Source organism: Pelodiscus sinensis, chromosome 28, assembly GCF_049634645.1.
Source record: "Pelodiscus sinensis isolate JC-2024 chromosome 28, ASM4963464v1, whole genome shotgun sequence".
In the NCBI taxonomy this organism is placed as follows: domain Eukaryota; kingdom Metazoa; phylum Chordata; order Testudines; family Trionychidae; genus Pelodiscus; species Pelodiscus sinensis.
The window spans coordinates 528,303-545,274 of record NC_134738.1 but is presented as its reverse complement, the minus strand read 5'-3'; the positions used below and the strand labels follow the sequence as shown (position 1 = coordinate 545,274).

General features: G+C 40.9%; 1 protein-coding gene across 8 annotated transcripts in view; it reads left to right on the top strand.

Moving 5' to 3' along the window:
* The window catches only part of SLC23A2 (solute carrier family 23 member 2), a 146,410-nt gene that overhangs the window by 102,034 nt on the left and 27,404 nt on the right, over positions 1-16,972 (top strand). For all 8 annotated transcript variants that reach the window (XM_075910861.1, XM_075910857.1, XM_075910856.1 and 5 more), the window contains 3 exons: positions 9,068-9,156; positions 11,930-12,000; positions 13,129-13,310. In XM_075910861.1, coding sequence (XP_075766976.1) covers positions 9,068-9,156; positions 11,930-12,000; positions 13,129-13,310 — 342 coding nt within the window. The remainder of the gene's footprint in view (positions 1-9,067; positions 9,157-11,929; positions 12,001-13,128; positions 13,311-16,972) is intronic.

Below are 16,972 nucleotides of genomic sequence, written 5' to 3'. Positions count from 1 at the left end.
CTCTTCAGGCAATTTAGGCTTCCTAAGTCAAAGTCCTTATGTTACTTGTTTTGCTTTCAATAGTCAGGAGAAAGTATTCAACTGATCTGCCATCTCACCTTCCTTCTACCTTCTTAGAAAAGATTCTTTTGTTCTTTTCTTACCCAGCTGCTCTAACAATTGTGTAAAGCTGCTTTAATACGTCATTCATCAAATGCTCACTTCAGATGTAGAAAAGGGTTATTTGTCGAAGTGGAATTGTCGGAAAGGAGAGAGAAGCATTTGCTTTTTCCCAGAGCATGTTTTCCTTATAACTATTTGTTCCTTCACATGAATGAGACAGTTATCTTTCCTACTCAGTTTGTTCCTGCATCTTGAATAGAATCAAGTGTGAAAAGACCAGAAGAAAAATAACTTCATATGAATATAATGAGTTAGCTTGATGCTCAAATGTGCTTACTTCTAGATTTATACATTTATAAAGGGGGTGGGGGTTTAGTAGAGAAGCATGGACCAGCGCACTCAGTGTTTAATCTAGTCTAGTTTAATCACATTTAAATTGAGCGCTGTATCTGATGTGTTGCTGCTTACTCAAAGCTTGTTACCTGTAACATCTTACTTTTTAACTCTTTATTTTGCATCTTATTCAGACTTGTACATATAAGGTCAAGGAGTGGTTAAAGCAATCAGAAATTGGAAAATATAACCAAGTTTTTTATGTCTCTTTGGGTATGTCGAACTAGGGAGGCTAATGTAGGCATTTGAAGTTGCAAATCAAGCCTGGGATTTAAATATCCCGCGCTTGATTTGCATCTTCCCGGCTGGTCGCCATTTTTTTAAATTTACAAATCTGGACTAGCTGCCCACATCTACATGTGGCAGGGACCCGGTAGTTTGAAATAAAGTCCTAGTTCAAACTACCTGTTGTTCCTCCTGGAATGAGGAATATTTAAATCGCAGGCTTGAATGCCTACATTAGCCTCCCTAGTTCGAACTAGGGGGCTAGTGTAGACACACCCTTTTAGATTAAAAAGTCATCTTCATTTTTAGACCACTCTACACTTGCTCTGTCACCTTTTAGACCTATTCCACTGCCTCGTTTGTGAGGAGAATTGCTGGCTGAACAGTTTGTACCTATATTAGTATGTTTGATACAGTTTAATATTTGATTGGGGTCTGCAGACATGAACTACACTTGCAGTGGGATTCTTACAAGTGTTATTGGCAAGCCCATGAACTGAAAAATGTTTAAACAAATAAAGCTATTATGGTTTCAAAAAGGTAATATTTCACTGGTTAAACGTCCTTAAGGATGGATGTACCAGCTATGTGGAGCCATTGTGAGTTGGTCGGGTTTCCATTCTAATGTTAGGAATTCAAGCTATTTACCAGAGCATACCTCTTTGCCAGGCTTTTGGATTAATCCAAAGGAACCATTATGATCTGAGAGATATATATTTCCCTAAATACATATTGAGGTTTGCTGAACTATGTCTCTGTAGCATTGTTACATCTATGCAATGAATTTGTTAGCTAGACCAGTGTTTCTCAACCTTTTTTTTATAAACTTAAAAAACAAGTAGTAGTCTGGTAGCCCTTTAAAGACTAACAAACATGTAGATGGTATCATGATAGTAGTCTGGTAGCCCTTTAAAGACTAACAAAACATGTAGATGGTATCATGATACCATCTACATGTTTTGTTAGTCTTTAAAGGGCTACCAGACTATTTGTTGTTTTTTAAGTTTATCCTGTACAGATGAACTCAGCTATCCCCTGAAGCTTTTTTTTTTCATAAAGTACCCCCTTAAAAAAATTATATGTATCCCTAGTACCTAGAATTTTCAGACACACAATTTTTTTTTCTACCATTACAACACATTTGTTTAAACAACTTAATTGTAACTGGTTGGTTGGAAGAAATTGCCTATAAGCAATAAACTTGCCATCGTACTTATGATTGTGCAAAAAGGACAAATAAAAATTAGATGAACATAAAATAAGTCCAATGTTCTATTCATACATATACGTACACACATATGCATATATTTTTATACAAACATCAATGAAAAGTGATCAGTAAAATTACTAGAAAAAATATAATTAACTTAACACAAAATGTGAGCTTGTTTGGATGAAATCAGATTTTCAAACCTACATTTCAAACTGCTGAGGGCCACAATTAAATCATTTTCTGGAGACATATGATTTCTTAATTTAGTTTTAAATTCAGTCATAGCTGAAAAACTTGCTTCGCATAAGTAGGTTGATGTGAATGGGAGGAGTTCTGTGAAAGCCATGCTAGTCAATTATTTATATTCACCTTTCATTTTTTTGCCAGAACATGGCAATGTCACCACATCCCATGCCTTGCATCTTTAGTACACTATCAGTAGAAAGCTTAAAAAGTGCTCCTTCATTTCTTCTGAAATCCCTGCTTTCTCAATAGCATTGTCATTAAACTGATTCAAAATCCAAAGCTTCTGTCAAAGCTCGGAAAATATCGTTCCAAATTTGTCAAATGTTCCTTTATTGATGTTTTGACATGTTCATGACACAGAATTTCCAAATAACATATTATTTTTCCAGAATGCTAATTTTTTCCTGGATGCCTGTTTGTACTTTATCGTGCAAGATTAAAATATTTGTATTAAAACCTTGTAACTGTAGGTTCAAGTTATTGATTTTTTTTCAAATGTCACAAACGTAGGCTAATCTGCAAATCTATAATTCATCTTGAAAATATTGTACTAACTCGGATTTGATTTCTGTGAGAAACTGCAACTTCACCCTTTAGCTCAAACAGATGGTAGAACAGTCTTCCATGTGATAACCATCAAATATTGGAATGAAGTAATATAGTAAGTAATATGTTCAGATCCCATATCACGGCATAGCGATCAAAAAAGACATGAATTTAGAGATCACGACATTGAGGTTAACTGTCTTCACTGCAATCTCTAGCACAGAGTCTAAATCTTTATTCAGCTTCCAACACTCCTGTCATCTGAATAAGTGGGTTGTGCCCACGAAAGCTCAGGATACCATCTACATGTTTTGTTAGTCTTTAAGGTGCTACTAGACTATTGGTGGTGGTTTAAATTTTTCCTGTTTTTTCTGAATAATTATTTCAGTAATTTGTTTTATTATGTCTTCTGCCGTTTCGTCAGTTTTTCTTATTGTATCGTTCGAAAGTGGGATATTTTAAATTGTGATGACTTCTGTTTCACTAAACATATTTTTTTCATAGCAGCACTAGATATATTGATACCTTCACATTTTCTTTTAAAATATTCAATTGATTTATCTTTTAATGTAGGATGCTTTGTATTAAGGTGTTGTTTCAACAGAGACGGTTTCATACAGTGGTTAGATAAAGTCTCACAGCAAATCATGCAAAGTGGCAAAGGGGGTACATTTCCGTTTGTAGTAAACCCGAATTTAAGATATTTGGAATTGTAACTGTATGGGTTTTTTTTTTATCTCAGAAGAATTTCCATTTCTACCACTGGTATGGAGGTTTTTTTTACTACAGATTTTCCCGCCTCATGTTTCCTGTGTACTAACTTCTTCCAAATCTGCAGTTTTATTCTTTGTTTTCATAAGAAATCAGTCCATTTTAAATCCTTCAATTGTAATTTTAAAAAACTAAACTAAAATTATACTAATACCAATTTTATCACTTACTTCAAATAGCAAGAAGCATAATATTCGACTGTTTATGTCCATCCGCTATGAATGCTGGCAGTTACTGACGCTATCAAGTAGCAAGGCGCATGCCAAAGATAAACAAAGTTTGCCGATAACATATCACTCGTCCAATTCCATACCTCTATCTAACCTCGTCTTTTATTAAATACAAATCCGTTACCGGAACTACTTGCCCTACTTGAAACCTGTGTTCGTTAAAAGCAAAATGGCTGTGCCTATGTACATTTTGTGTAACATGTAACATCTCAATGTTATCCAAGGTAATGGCAGTGTAGGAAGCCATTGTTAAACATTGCAAAATTCAAACACTCATCAAACATCACCATATAGTAAACAAACGGACTTGAATGTATTGCCCTAAACACAACAGTAAAATGATCTTTTGGCAAAGAATTGTAAGACAGAGGTGCATATCACTGTATGTTAATACAGCTGAGGGATTGAAGGAGTTCACAGATTCTGCTGAGGTTTGCTGATTGATAACATACAGGAAGCTGGACGGGTGAGGAAATATTTGGGTATAAAAAGTACAAAAATAATAAAGCACTGTAAATCTTAAAACAAAAATTCAGTTTTCTCCACATTTCAGTTGTGTTGACGTTACCCCCAGACTTCTCTTGAGTACCCCTCAGGGTACTCATACCACTGGTTGAGAAACACTGAGCTAGACCATTTCAAAACAACATTTTAATTATTCAAAATCTGGCATCAATAGAAAACCTTAATCACTAGGAAATTGAGTTGACCTTGATATTACATCTTAAACCCTAACCCTAACCCTACCAAATTTGTGTCCCTTTACTGCACGACAGTAGTGAGCAACCTGTGGGCCACTGGGGTTTTAAGTGTGGCCTGCAAGACATTTTCTTTACTGTAGCCCATGTGCAGCGTTGCTGGTTTCTGCTGGCTTCTGCCTGTGTAGGGTTTTTTTCCTCTTGGTATTACTGATGTGACACACATGTAAAGCAAAGTCATGTGAAGTGAGGCGCATGCTGATTGTACACAACATTGACTGAGAGAGCCGTGTGTTCCCTCGGCATTAAATCAAAATGCTGCTTGGTTCAGTGGGTTCACCCTGCAAATTCTAGGTAGGCAGGTGCAGTTGGCAGAACCACCCTAAACTGGGAGACTGTCTTGGTTATGATGATCTTGCAGCCCACTGAGATGGAGGTGGCCACTCGTGCAGCTCACTCGCTAGCCTAGGTTGCCCATCTCTACTATATGGATTTCACAGCAGAGACAAATGTTTCTCAGACTGGGAATCCCGACCTCAAAGGTCATGGTGTTTCCACCCTTATTTCTGTGCTGACCTCAGAGCTGGGTCTCTGCATAGCAGCAGCTGTTAGCTGGATTCCCAGCTCTGATGGCAGTGTCCCACCAGTGATAGTACAGAAGTAAGGGTGACAACGCTATGCCGCCCTTAACCTCTTCGCTGCTGCCTTGTGGAAGCTTTATGCTCCCTGCAGTAGCATTTCTCTATATGTGTTTAGCACAATAACTTCTGAGCGTTGCACCTGATCAACTTTAGCATTTCAGTGCTACAGGAATAATTGGCCAGAATGTCACGGAGGGGAATGGATAACTTGGGGATAGTGGGGAAAAAGGGTGCAGACAAAGCTACTGGAGTTTGTGTACATGGGGGATGCTGTATGGGAGGAATAGGGGGTGCACAGATTCCCTGGTGCAAAGAAGAGATTGGGGGAGTTTTCAGAGAGTCCCTGCAGTAGTGGAGGAGAAAGCAGGGGGAGGAAGGGAAGAATGTTTGGAGCCCCTTGTGTGTGCATTGAGCTCAGCCTACACAAGCTACAAAGTGTGCGACCCCTAGTTCAGGATAGGAATATAAAATCCTGTTGAATTGGTTAGATGTGATGTTGAACCAGTTAACTGATTAAAAGAGGGGCTGGACTGAGTGGCCCCTGCCTATGACAGGCACACCTGGGCGGCCCCTGTTTGTGGCGGGCCAGCTCCAGCCGCCTCTGCCTGCTCCAGCCCCTGCCAGTTAATTCCTTGCATCCCTAGTTCAGGATGTGGACGCATTGGAGAGGGTCCAGTGGAGGGCAACCAAAATGATTAGGGGGCTGGAGCATATGACTTATGAGGAGAGGCTGAGGGACTTGGGTCTTTTTAGTCTGCAGAAGCGAAGAGTGAGGGGGGATTTGATAGCAGCCTTCAACTTCCTGAAGGGAGGTTCCAAAGAGGATGGAGAGAGGCTGTTCTCAGTAGTGACAGATGGCAGAACAAGGAGCAATGGGCTCAAGTTGTGGTGGGAGAGGTCCAGGTTGGATATTAGGAAAAACTATTTCACTAGGAGGGTGGTGAATTACTGGAATGGGTTACCTAGGGAAGTAGTGGAGTCTCCAGCCCTAGAGGTGTTTAAGTCTCGTCTTGACAAAGCTCTGGCCGGGTTGATTTAGTTGGAATTGGTCCTGCCTAGAGCAGGGGGCTGGACTTGATGACCTTCTGAGGTCTCTTCCAGTTCTATGATTCTATGATTCTAGGCTTGCTGTTAGACTTTTCACCTCTAAATTAGTGATGTAAAGTTTCAATTATTTGGCTTATCGAATAGTCAGTGCAGTTTGATGAGTCAATAAGGGTGCTTTCGCCTTTTATACTGTCCTTTGTTTTTGCAGCAATTATGTTGATCTCGGTGTTACATTAGAATTTACTTCCTATGAATTGACTGGCAGTGCAAATATTAGAAATAGGACTAAGGACTAAAGTACCACACTATAACGCCAATTGAAATAACTCATTGCAAATGAGATTTTGTTTGACAGACAGTAGGTAGCATAAATCCTATCCAGTATGTGTGGGACTTGAAAACTGGAAATATATTTTATGGAATATGTTCCAACCTATTAACCAAGGCCAATACTAATGTTAGCTGTTTTGAACGATAACTGATTGTTAGTTGTTCACTCACTTATTCTGGTAACAATTTAAGGTAGCTTATATGTCCATTTCTGGTTAGAAAAAAAACAGAGCAGGTACTTTGCTGGAAAAACTCTGATAAATACAGGAGGTCAGATTTGACTTCCAACGACTGAGGAGTCAGTCATGCAAAACAACATTAGATAACGTACCAAAAAAAGTATCAAAGCAGAATATCCCAAAGATTAACTTAAGCACATGTGTGCATGCTTTCCTGAATCAGAGCTACAGTGATTTACATGAAAATCTAAACAATTATTTTTTTTTTAATCTCCACAGCTGGGAACATCTTTCAGCACTTCACATAACAGCTATATTCGATTAAAAAAAATTAAAAATTCAGTTCCTGGATTCTTTTGCATTGATGTCTTCCAAGACCCTGCAATTTTACCATTTTATAATGTAAATTTATCTGTGAAGAAGTTTTTTGTCCAATGAAGGCAAGTTGACAGAGCAGAAGTCCAGGCTTCAGTGACTATTTAATATTCAGAGAATAGATTGATATCTAATTATTTGAAAGGAAGCTTTGAATGCCAACAACATGTGCATATTATAGGTCGAATTACATTTATATTGAAAAGCTTCTTCTGCATGGAGTAAATTACCCATCTGGAGTCAAGCTGAAACACTAAAACTGACTTCATTATTGAAGAATTTTTCTATGAGGTATTTTAATGAAAGGATTTGTAAAAGGGGAGGGGAGTAGGATAAAGGAGGGGTGCAGTAGCAGCTTGTTTCAGATAGCATTTTGCTATAGGCTGTGTGCTCAGTTTGTCCAATGAAGCTTAAAGTGATGAGGTGAATCACTTTGTTTCTCTTTGCCATAGGTAAGCTTTAGATTTTTGCTTTGAGTAGCCAATATAGGAACTCAAGCCAAAGCAGAGGTCTCACAAACCAAGCAAAGTCATGGCCTTTCACATGTGGTCTGAATGCTGCCAGTACATACAAAAAGCCTAAATTGTCAGTGTGGGGGCCATTTCTTGTAAATGAATCTCGTGCACTACCTCCCCTTGATAGGCTTGCCAGATGCTTTCACCAAAAATCCCGAACATGGCAAACCCCCCACCCTCCCAAAAACTGGGAGACCAAACTTGTTGAGCAAAAAAAAAAGTGATATGCCTTTACGAATCCCCGCACTCCACGCTTCCCCACGCCAGATGCAGCAGGGGAAGATTGTCCCTGCCAGTCTTCCGAGAGAAACCGGGCAGGGTCCAGAAAAAACGGATTGTCCGGGCGAAAACCGGACACCTGGCAACCCTACCCCTTGATCCCTCTTCCTTCCTGCAAACAGATGAAGTTGATGCATGATGTCCAGACCTATATCCTCTGTTTTCTAGCTCCTCGCCCTCTCCTTGTTCACCTCACTCTGTTCTCACTTCCTTGTGGTATTTGTTAGCCCAAGCTGAGCCTGCTAGTCTTGCTCCTTTCCTGTGCAGCTGGTTCTGCAGGCATCAGGAGTTTCCATTGTTGCTGGAAGAGCAGGGGTAGGCAGCAAGTGTCCGAGTTGATTTATTTTTCAGGAGAACTGTGTGACCATCTTTCCAAGAGTATGTAGAGAACAGATCAAAGTGTTGTTCTTACATAGTTAAGCAATGTCTTTTGCTGTTTTAATATGTTCAAGTTGTAGCTTACTGAATTTATACAGCTATCGTTCTCTACAGATGGATGTCATTTTTAAAACCTTTCTGTAAATTTATATAAGCTCTTTAAAATCATTTGTTTCCAGGTCTATTATTCTTACTCACATGGAATGTATAGTTTTTGCCTACATTACAGCTATTTAGACATTAACTCAATGATCAGTCTATATATGCTTTTAATCCTAGCCCATCTAATTAAGATGTATCACTTTTTCAAACTATGTGAAGAATAACTTGCATTTCACAGGGAAACTTAACACTTCACATACTGTATTTGTGTACTTTCAGTTCCAAGTGCCCCGGACAATATGTGCTACTTCTCTCCCCACCCCCCCGTTGAATAAAGGTCTTGTTGTACCAACATTTGGTATTTGCGTACCAGTGTTTGGTAACATTTGTTACTGACAATAGCTGTGATTGTATTTAATACTTTTCTAAATCTCTGGATGGTGTTTTGTATTCCTTTAAATAAAGAATAATTTACTTCAAAATAACTTAGGCTGCATCTACACAGTTATTTCTAAATGAAGTTGAAATACTGTCAAGCTGGAGGACTTCTTACTCCAACTCCTGTAACCCTCATTGTATGAGGAATAAGGTAAGTCGGAGGAGGAGTGCTCTATTTTGAAATAAGTGCTGTGTAGACACTCCCAATTTCGAAATAAGCTATTTCAAAATAAGCTGTGTAATTGACGTAGCTCAATTTGCATAGCTTATTTCGCGTTAAGCCCTGCTGTGTAGATGCACCAACTACTATCATGTTGCAAAATATAAATGTCTGTATTTTCTCTTTCCATTTCCTTCAGGTTACCTTTGTTTCAAGCCAGTGCTTTTGCATTCTTAGCACCTGCCAGAGCTATCCTCTCCTTGGAGAAGTGGAAATGTAATAACACAGGTAAATGCAAGTCATGTATGCTTGTGGAATTTTAACTTTGGGATAAATTACCGGGTAACTCAAAATGGAACATCTAATTTGCAACATACCTTTTGATGTGTCATTGACTTTTCTTTGGGAATGAACTGAGTAGGTAGGAGAAATGTGTGCTTTTCTGCTTTTGAAAAAATGATTTTGTGAAAATTCTGTTTAAAAAAAAGAATAAAATTAATGATATCAGGAAAAAAATCCATCGTTGGTAGGGCTAAGATTAATAACATGGATTTTTTGTTAACCAACTGGGAGGGTGAGGTCTAGCAGAGGTACAGGCCCATTAATAGATGAATATAATAAAATGGTTAATAACACAGGAAAGGCAGAAGTGTTCAGTAGTTAGGATGATGTACTCTTGACGCAGGAACATTTTGAAATACTTTCCAGTATTATTTATTAATAAGGATTTAAAACAACATCTACTAGGAATAAACCTTTTTCAGTCTTCAGAATGATTTGCATCCAAGAATTATAAAAGATTTGGCTGAAGAGAAAACAGGAAAAATTCAGAAAAGTGGAAACATACATAGTTATGTCATTATTCCAAAAGGTTAAAATACTACTACTATCTAGTATCAAACCCTATGTGAAGTGGAAGAACTGTCTAGCTTGAGACCTCTTAAAACATAGTTGTATTGGTGAGTAAATATTGAACAGATTATTTCTAGAGGTGTTCCATGAGGTTGAATATTAGGTCCAGTGCTAGTCGGTATTTTTGTCAACCATCTGGAAGTCAGTATAAAAGTACTGTGGATAAAATTTGCAGATGACGAATAGACCAGCTGAATAGTAAATAACAAGAATAAGGCAGTCATCTGGATTGTTTGCAATCTGGACCCATACAACAAAATGCATTTGGCTATATTAAAACACAAAGCAGGACCTCATGTAGGCCATACCTACAGAATGAGGGATTGTATCCTGGCAAGTAGTGACTTTGAAAGGGAGTTAGAAGTTATAGTGGACCAGCAACTCAACATGAGCTCCCATTGCAATGCTGGGAGCTCAGTGCTTAATTTTTTTTTAATAAGCTAAGGTGCTCTAATTAGTGAACCTTTATGGAGGAAAAATAGTTGGTACTAATGGGCTTTTTAGTTTAGTGAAGAGAGGCAGAACAAGAACCGAGGACTGGAAGTTTAAGGTGGGTGAATTAAAATTAGAAACACGTATCTAATAGTGCAGGTGATTAAACGTTGGCTCAGACTTCCAAGGGAAATGGTAGATTCTCTATCTCCTGAGGTCTGCAGATCAAAACTGGATGCCTTTCTGGAAAATATGCCTTAGTTAAATATGCCTTAGGTTCTTGAGCTCAATAAGGAGTAAATGGACAAAAGGCTATGGCCTTGTGTACACAGGAGATCAGTCTAGAAGTGCTCATGGCCCCTTGTAGCCTTAAACTCTATCCCTGAATAATAACCCTGGATTTTGAAAGCCAAGTTTTGTTTCCACCTCAGTGTCACCAGTTAAACAAAATTGTGATCAAATTAGGCCTTGAGAAGTTGCCCACAGATGTATAGTTACTTTTTAGATGAGACCTGACCATCTGGTCTCTCTTGAAGTTAAAAAACTGAAGTGGGAACTATGTTTTCAGTTCAGTTTTCTATAATAGATTTTAAGAAGTTACTCTGTGCAAAATGCGGTAGCTTGACTTAAGGAAGGGAAAACAGGTTAAAGTTAGGAAAGTGACATTTTCCAGCTGCCTCTCATGAGCCCTTGAACCATTTAATTAGCTGTTTGTGGCCTCCTTCTTTTCACTTCTCACTTTTTTATACAAAACCTAGTGAGTTTTCAAATATTAGAAGGTAGATATCCAGGTCTATAGTTTAGAATATGCAAACTTGGGTGTTATGAAATTACACACAAATTTCCAGTGTTAATGGCAATAAGCCATGGTAATGTGTACATTAGTAGGCTACATGGTGGTTGAAGATTATCTGCTTTCAACATGATACATCACAGTGCGCTGAAGCATGTGTTAACAACTTAGAAGTACACACTCTGTTGGGACTTATTCCTGCATAGAAGTTTTTCATGATTGAAAAGTACCATTGCTTTGTCTTGCTCTTCACCATTTCTAGCCTTCTAAAGGGGTCACTCGTGAGCTATTATTGCAGTCTAATGAACTTGTTCGACTGTTTTAGACATGGTAGAAAATCAAGTGATTCTCCCGATTTAATACATTCTCATTCAGTTCTTTACTGGAATGGAAAGAATCCATAATTGATCCTTACATTTGGCAAAATAGGATTTTCCACTCTGGTGTATGAGGGAATTGGTGATTAATCCTTAGGAAGTGCTGTCTTAGTTCTCTGAAGATGTGTCTACACTTCAAATGAAAACCTGCGGCTGCCCTTGGCCAGTTGACCTGGACTTGCATTGCAGGGCTGTTTGATTGCCATGTAGACTTCTGGCTCTGGGACCCTCCAAAATGCAGAGTCCTGGTGCTTTGGTCTCTGTCCCTCCCACTGTGCCAGAGCCCAGAGGTTTAAATCGCAGTGAAGCAGCCATGCAGCCTGAGCCCTGTGCGCCTGAATTAGCTAGCACAGGACAGCTACTCATGTCTAGTTCTGTAAACAGACTCTGAAAACTGATTGCTAGAACTGGGAATTTTTGTTTCTCAAATATTGTTCAGTCTAAAACATAAACTACTACTGAAGTATTAGATGAATCTTTCCCTTCCTAAATAATAGCATTCTGAATGGGATGCAGAAATTAAAACATGTTTCTGTATTCCTCCGAGATGTAACAGTTACTAATGGAACAACAGAGCTGCTGCACACAGAGCATATCTGGTACCCCAGGATACGAGAGGTAACATAAGTAGCCTTTCTCTGTTGATCATCCCATTTCAGTTAACGTGCTCTATACATCCATGCCTCTATACATGTTCTTGTTTTTTAAGTTTGTAATTTCTTCCTTCACTACCATTCCATCTGAATATATCCTGTTATCTTCTTTATGTGACTCTTAACTGTTCCAGCTTCTTTATTCATTTCTGAAAATGGAATAAAATGACTCATTTATCATGTTCAAAAAGTCATACAGTACAATACACAAGGGAGACTAATATTCTGCTTCTTAGAATGTGCAGTTTGTGTTCACCAATTCTTGCCTACCCTTGCTCAATAATTCAATAGGCTGTTCCTGAAGGATTACCATCTGCAGTTAGCAAATCACTAAAGCTGGGTACAGTTCTGATGGAGATGTTAATTCTCCCCAGAGATTTGCTGAGTCTGCCCAATTCCTTTCCTACCTCCAGCATTTATCTATGAACTTTCTCATGTCCTCCAGAGCCCAGGATGGGGGTTATGCCCAAACATCACACTACAGAAGGATAGGTAGAATAGTCCAGTTGAGGCATGTGTCATGGAACTTATCTCCCATCCCGTTGCTTTGGGCTGCAAATCTTTCCTCAATTTAAAACAACCCCTCTCTCTTCCCCATGTTCAAACCATAGCTACATCCTGCCAAGAGCCCTGCAGCCAAGAAGGCTGGCAGTCTCCTGAGACCACAACGCTGCTCTATACCAGCTTCTAAGGAGCACTTGTGAACAATGCAGCATACACTCTGCCCCTAGGAGCTAAGAGCATCACCTCCGTGGCGCCACCAGCCCTTGCCGGTTCGAACTGAGAGCTTAAAGGTTAGCCTGGAACCCAGGTCTCCTGTATGACAGTGTGATGTGCTATCCACACAACTACCAAACCAGCCAATTGGTCTGTTGGGTAATCGTTTTGTGGAGAAAATCCTAAGTGTTATACGTAAGCAATAAGTCACTTAAACGCATAATGAGCTGTTGTATGAGAATAACCAGTTTGCTGAGTCCTGCTTTGTCACAGAATTTTTTAATTGCAGTTTATAACCCAGAGCCGAAAAAGAATGTTTAGTGTATTCATTTCAAAATTAATTCAGCTGCATTTTCCCCCTTCTTTGTGTGTTCAGATCCAAGGGGCGATTATCATGTCCTCCTTAATAGAAGTGGTAATTGGCTTCCTTGGCCTTCCTGGAGCTCTCCTGAGATACATTGGACCGCTGACGATTACACCAACTGTGGCTCTGATTGGCCTGTCGGGTTTCCAGGCTGCAGGAGAGAGAGCAGGCAAACACTGGGGTATTGCTATGTTGTAAGTACTCTTGCAGATCATTGAAATAGGGGTGCACAGGAATTTCCTCCACAGTGGTTCTGCTGATATCAGTGAGTGGTTTGCAAAAGATAAAGGATAGACCATAGCTTTTAGTAATAATGAATGTTTGGTTAGTTTTTGTTCATTATATAGGTTTCCTGCCTTCACACTGAACAACAGTTCCTGAAGAAAAATGCATTCCTTTAGCGTGTGTGTGACTTCTGCCTTACAGTTTTACTTTCCTTTTTCTCTTCTCCATCCATGACTTTGTGTATTCCCTAACTTCATTCTACGTTTCAGTCCCAGCAGCAACTCTCAAGTTTCCCATTGGATGGACTTTACTCCCTCCCCATTCTGTTTGTTGGTAGGAAACAGCAATTAAATAGTTAAGTATCAGCTAGTCAGTAAATCCTGCCTGGCTCCTGCATGCAGAAATTTGTACAAGACTGGACAGTGTCCCCTCAGTCAGCTGAACTTGGTATGTTTAAAAAAAAAAGGCTGATCTGCAGAAAAATGTCTCATGAAAATACCTTGACTGTTATGACATGCTGTAAAGAGTTGGGTTGCTAACTTGGGAGGCGGAAAAGTACCTGTAAATGAACTATTCTTTGCTAAACAGGTAGTTAATCCTGTTTCACGGGGTTTTTAATTACCCAAATAGTTTTCTGACCTCATGTGTTACATAAATCAGAGTCCAAGGCTGAAATAACTAATCTTAGCCTACATCATAGTGTGTTAAAGCAGCAAGGAGTCCTGTGGCACCTTATAGACTAACTGAAGTGTAGGAGCATAAGCTTTCGTGGGCAAAGACCCACTTCGTCAGATGCATGACATGCATCTGACGAAGTGGGTCTTTGCCCACGAAAGCTTATGCTCCTACACTTCAGTTAGTCTATAAGGTGCCACAGGACTCCTCGCCGCTTTTGCAGATTCAGACTAACACGGCTACCCCTCTGATACTTGACATCATAGTGTGTTGAGAACCAAGTGAAGACTGGGAAACATGAGTTCCTAGACTGGCTGTCTAGGATGCTGGTCTGTTTTGTGAATAAGGCCTGTCACAGTTCGAGATAGCTCCACATAATTCCCCCTGCATCATCTAGTAATGGCACCCACCCTAGGCTCCTAACTCTTCAGCTGTTATAATCTACGTCTGTCCCTCAAGACTGGTGTTTTTCCAGTGTTCATGCTTCCCTGCTTAGACTGGTTTGCTGGAGAACTCTCAATCTGCCTAAACAGTCCTGCCTTTGCACTTCGCTTACTCCTCAGAGGCTATAAACTGCTGTAATTGCCCGTAATTATAAGTTCTTTGTAAGTAACAACCTTTGTTCTTAAGGTGAAAGCATTACAGAAGAACAGTAAAACTCTACACGCATGCTAAAAAGTTTACCAGAAATCCCTCCACCCCCCAAGCTAATCCTTTAGTAAGTTGATCAGTCCTTTAGGCCTCACAAAGGGCTTTTTCTGTGGTTTCAAGTTCATAACTGTTTAATTGACAAGAAGCATACCCATGAGTAAGTCAATTGCTCCTGTATACAGCTTGGATCTTTAATCTTCAGATTCTGAGAATAGATAATGAGTAGGGTTGCCAGATACTTTCACAAAAAATACTGAACATGGCAGGGGGCGGGGAGGGGGGAGTGGTTGAGTCAAAAAACAAACAAAAAAAACCCCCTGGGGGACCAAAGTTGAGAGGAAAAAAAAGTCACTGCACCTTTAAATCTCCTCCTGCCCCCCACCAAATGCGGCAGGAAGAATGTCCCAACTGGCCTTCCAAGGAAAACAGAAAATACTGGACATTTTACATGTCCGGGCCAATACCAGACATCTGTCAACCCTAACAATCAGCAGATGGTGGTTCCCTCTTTAGTGTTTAACTACATATGGTTGGGTCTGGAGGTAGGAATTTGATTCACCTTGCTCCAGGACAAAACCCTTTTTCCCCAGAAGTTCCTTCTCATCTGACACATTGTTTAAAGTACAGGCAGTCCCCGGGTTACGTACAAGATAGGGACTGTAGGTTTGTTCTTAAGTTGAATCTGTATGTAAGTCGGAACTGGCATCCAGATTCAGCGGCTGCTGAAACTGACCGCCAGTTCTGACTTACATACAGAATCAACTTAAGAACCCCAGGCGTCCCCAAGTCAGCTGCTGCTGAAACTGATCAGCAGCTGATTCCAGGAAGCCCGGGGCAGAGTAACTCTGCCTCTGGCTTCCTGTAGTCAGCGCTGGTCAGTTTCAGCAGAAGCTGACTTGGGGACGCCTGGGGCAGAGCAGCTGGGGTGCTGCTGGGTTGCTCCAGTAGCGCCGCTCCTCGGTGCTACTGGACCAACCCAGCAGCACCCCATCTGCTCTGCCCCAGCCGATGCTCTGCCTCATTCAGCCACTGCTGAAACTGACCAGCAGCGGCTGAATCAGGACCTGGGGCAGAGCAGCTGGGGTGCTGCCGAGTTGGTCCAGTAGTGCCCAGAGCGGCGCTGCAGGACCAATCGGCAGCACCCCAGCTGCTCTGCCCCAGGGTCCAAAACAAAAACCTGGTCTGCTGGGGGGGGCACACTAGCTGCGCCCCCCCCCCCCCCCCCCCCAGCAGACCAGGGACACGGGGAGCAGAGCCGCAGCGGCAGCGGGGTGCCGCGCCTCTGAGGCTTTGCTCTGGCAAAGTCTCAGAGGCGCGGGACCCCGCCGCGGCTGTGGCTTCAGTCCCGGTGCCTGTGGTCTGCTGGGGACCATCCCCAGCAGACCACAGGCACCGGGACTGAAGCGGCAGCAGTGGCAGTTCCCCGCGCTTCTGAGGCTTTGCTCTGGCAAAGCCTCAGAAGCGCGGGAACCCGCCCGGTGCCCCTGGTCTGCTGGAGACGGTCTCCAGCAGACCAGGGGCACCGGAGCAGCTTACGAACGGGGCTTTCTCACCCCGGAGCTCACAGGTAGCAATCTGCCACCTCGACCTCCGGGGCGAGAAAGCCCCGTTCGTAAGTGCGGATCCGACATAAGTCGGATCCGCGTAAGTCGGGGACTGCCTGTACTGTAGTCCTTTGAAGCTCATCACATATCCCAGAGCTTTCATAGACCATGTCCTCCCTCTCCAACCCCACCCCCTCCAAGAGCAATTACATTAAATCCCACAACAATACATAAACTTTGTGTTTCAGTACAATGGATTCCAAAGATACTTATCATTAATTGAATAATGCTTTTCAGGAATATTGCAGGAACTTAGAGCAAAGTATTCTAATTTAGTTATAGTATTTCTGTGTTTTCTTAATGTCTTTCATCCAAAGATTGCAAAATGCTGTACAGAGACTCCCATAAGCCTCAATATTGGCAGGCCTAATATTACCCCCATATGGTAGATCAGCAGATTCAGATACAGAGGTTTACTTGTGTATGGTTCAAGTAAAGCAGTGGCAGAACTGGAATTACATTTAAATTTCTAACTCTGAGTGACTTGTGTGCTTTACCACTGCCTGTGACCTCTCTGAATTAGGGAACTTGTGATGTCTGTCATCTTTACGTAATCTAGTTAGTTAGGTCTTATCATAACTGTTGCATAATGCTATCTGTAACCAGTTGGACTCTGGTTTGGGGTGAGACAGTTACACTTACAAAGGTAGTCCATCTTTCAGTAATGTATTTTTAAAGAGATGTACTTCAAATGTAAGGCA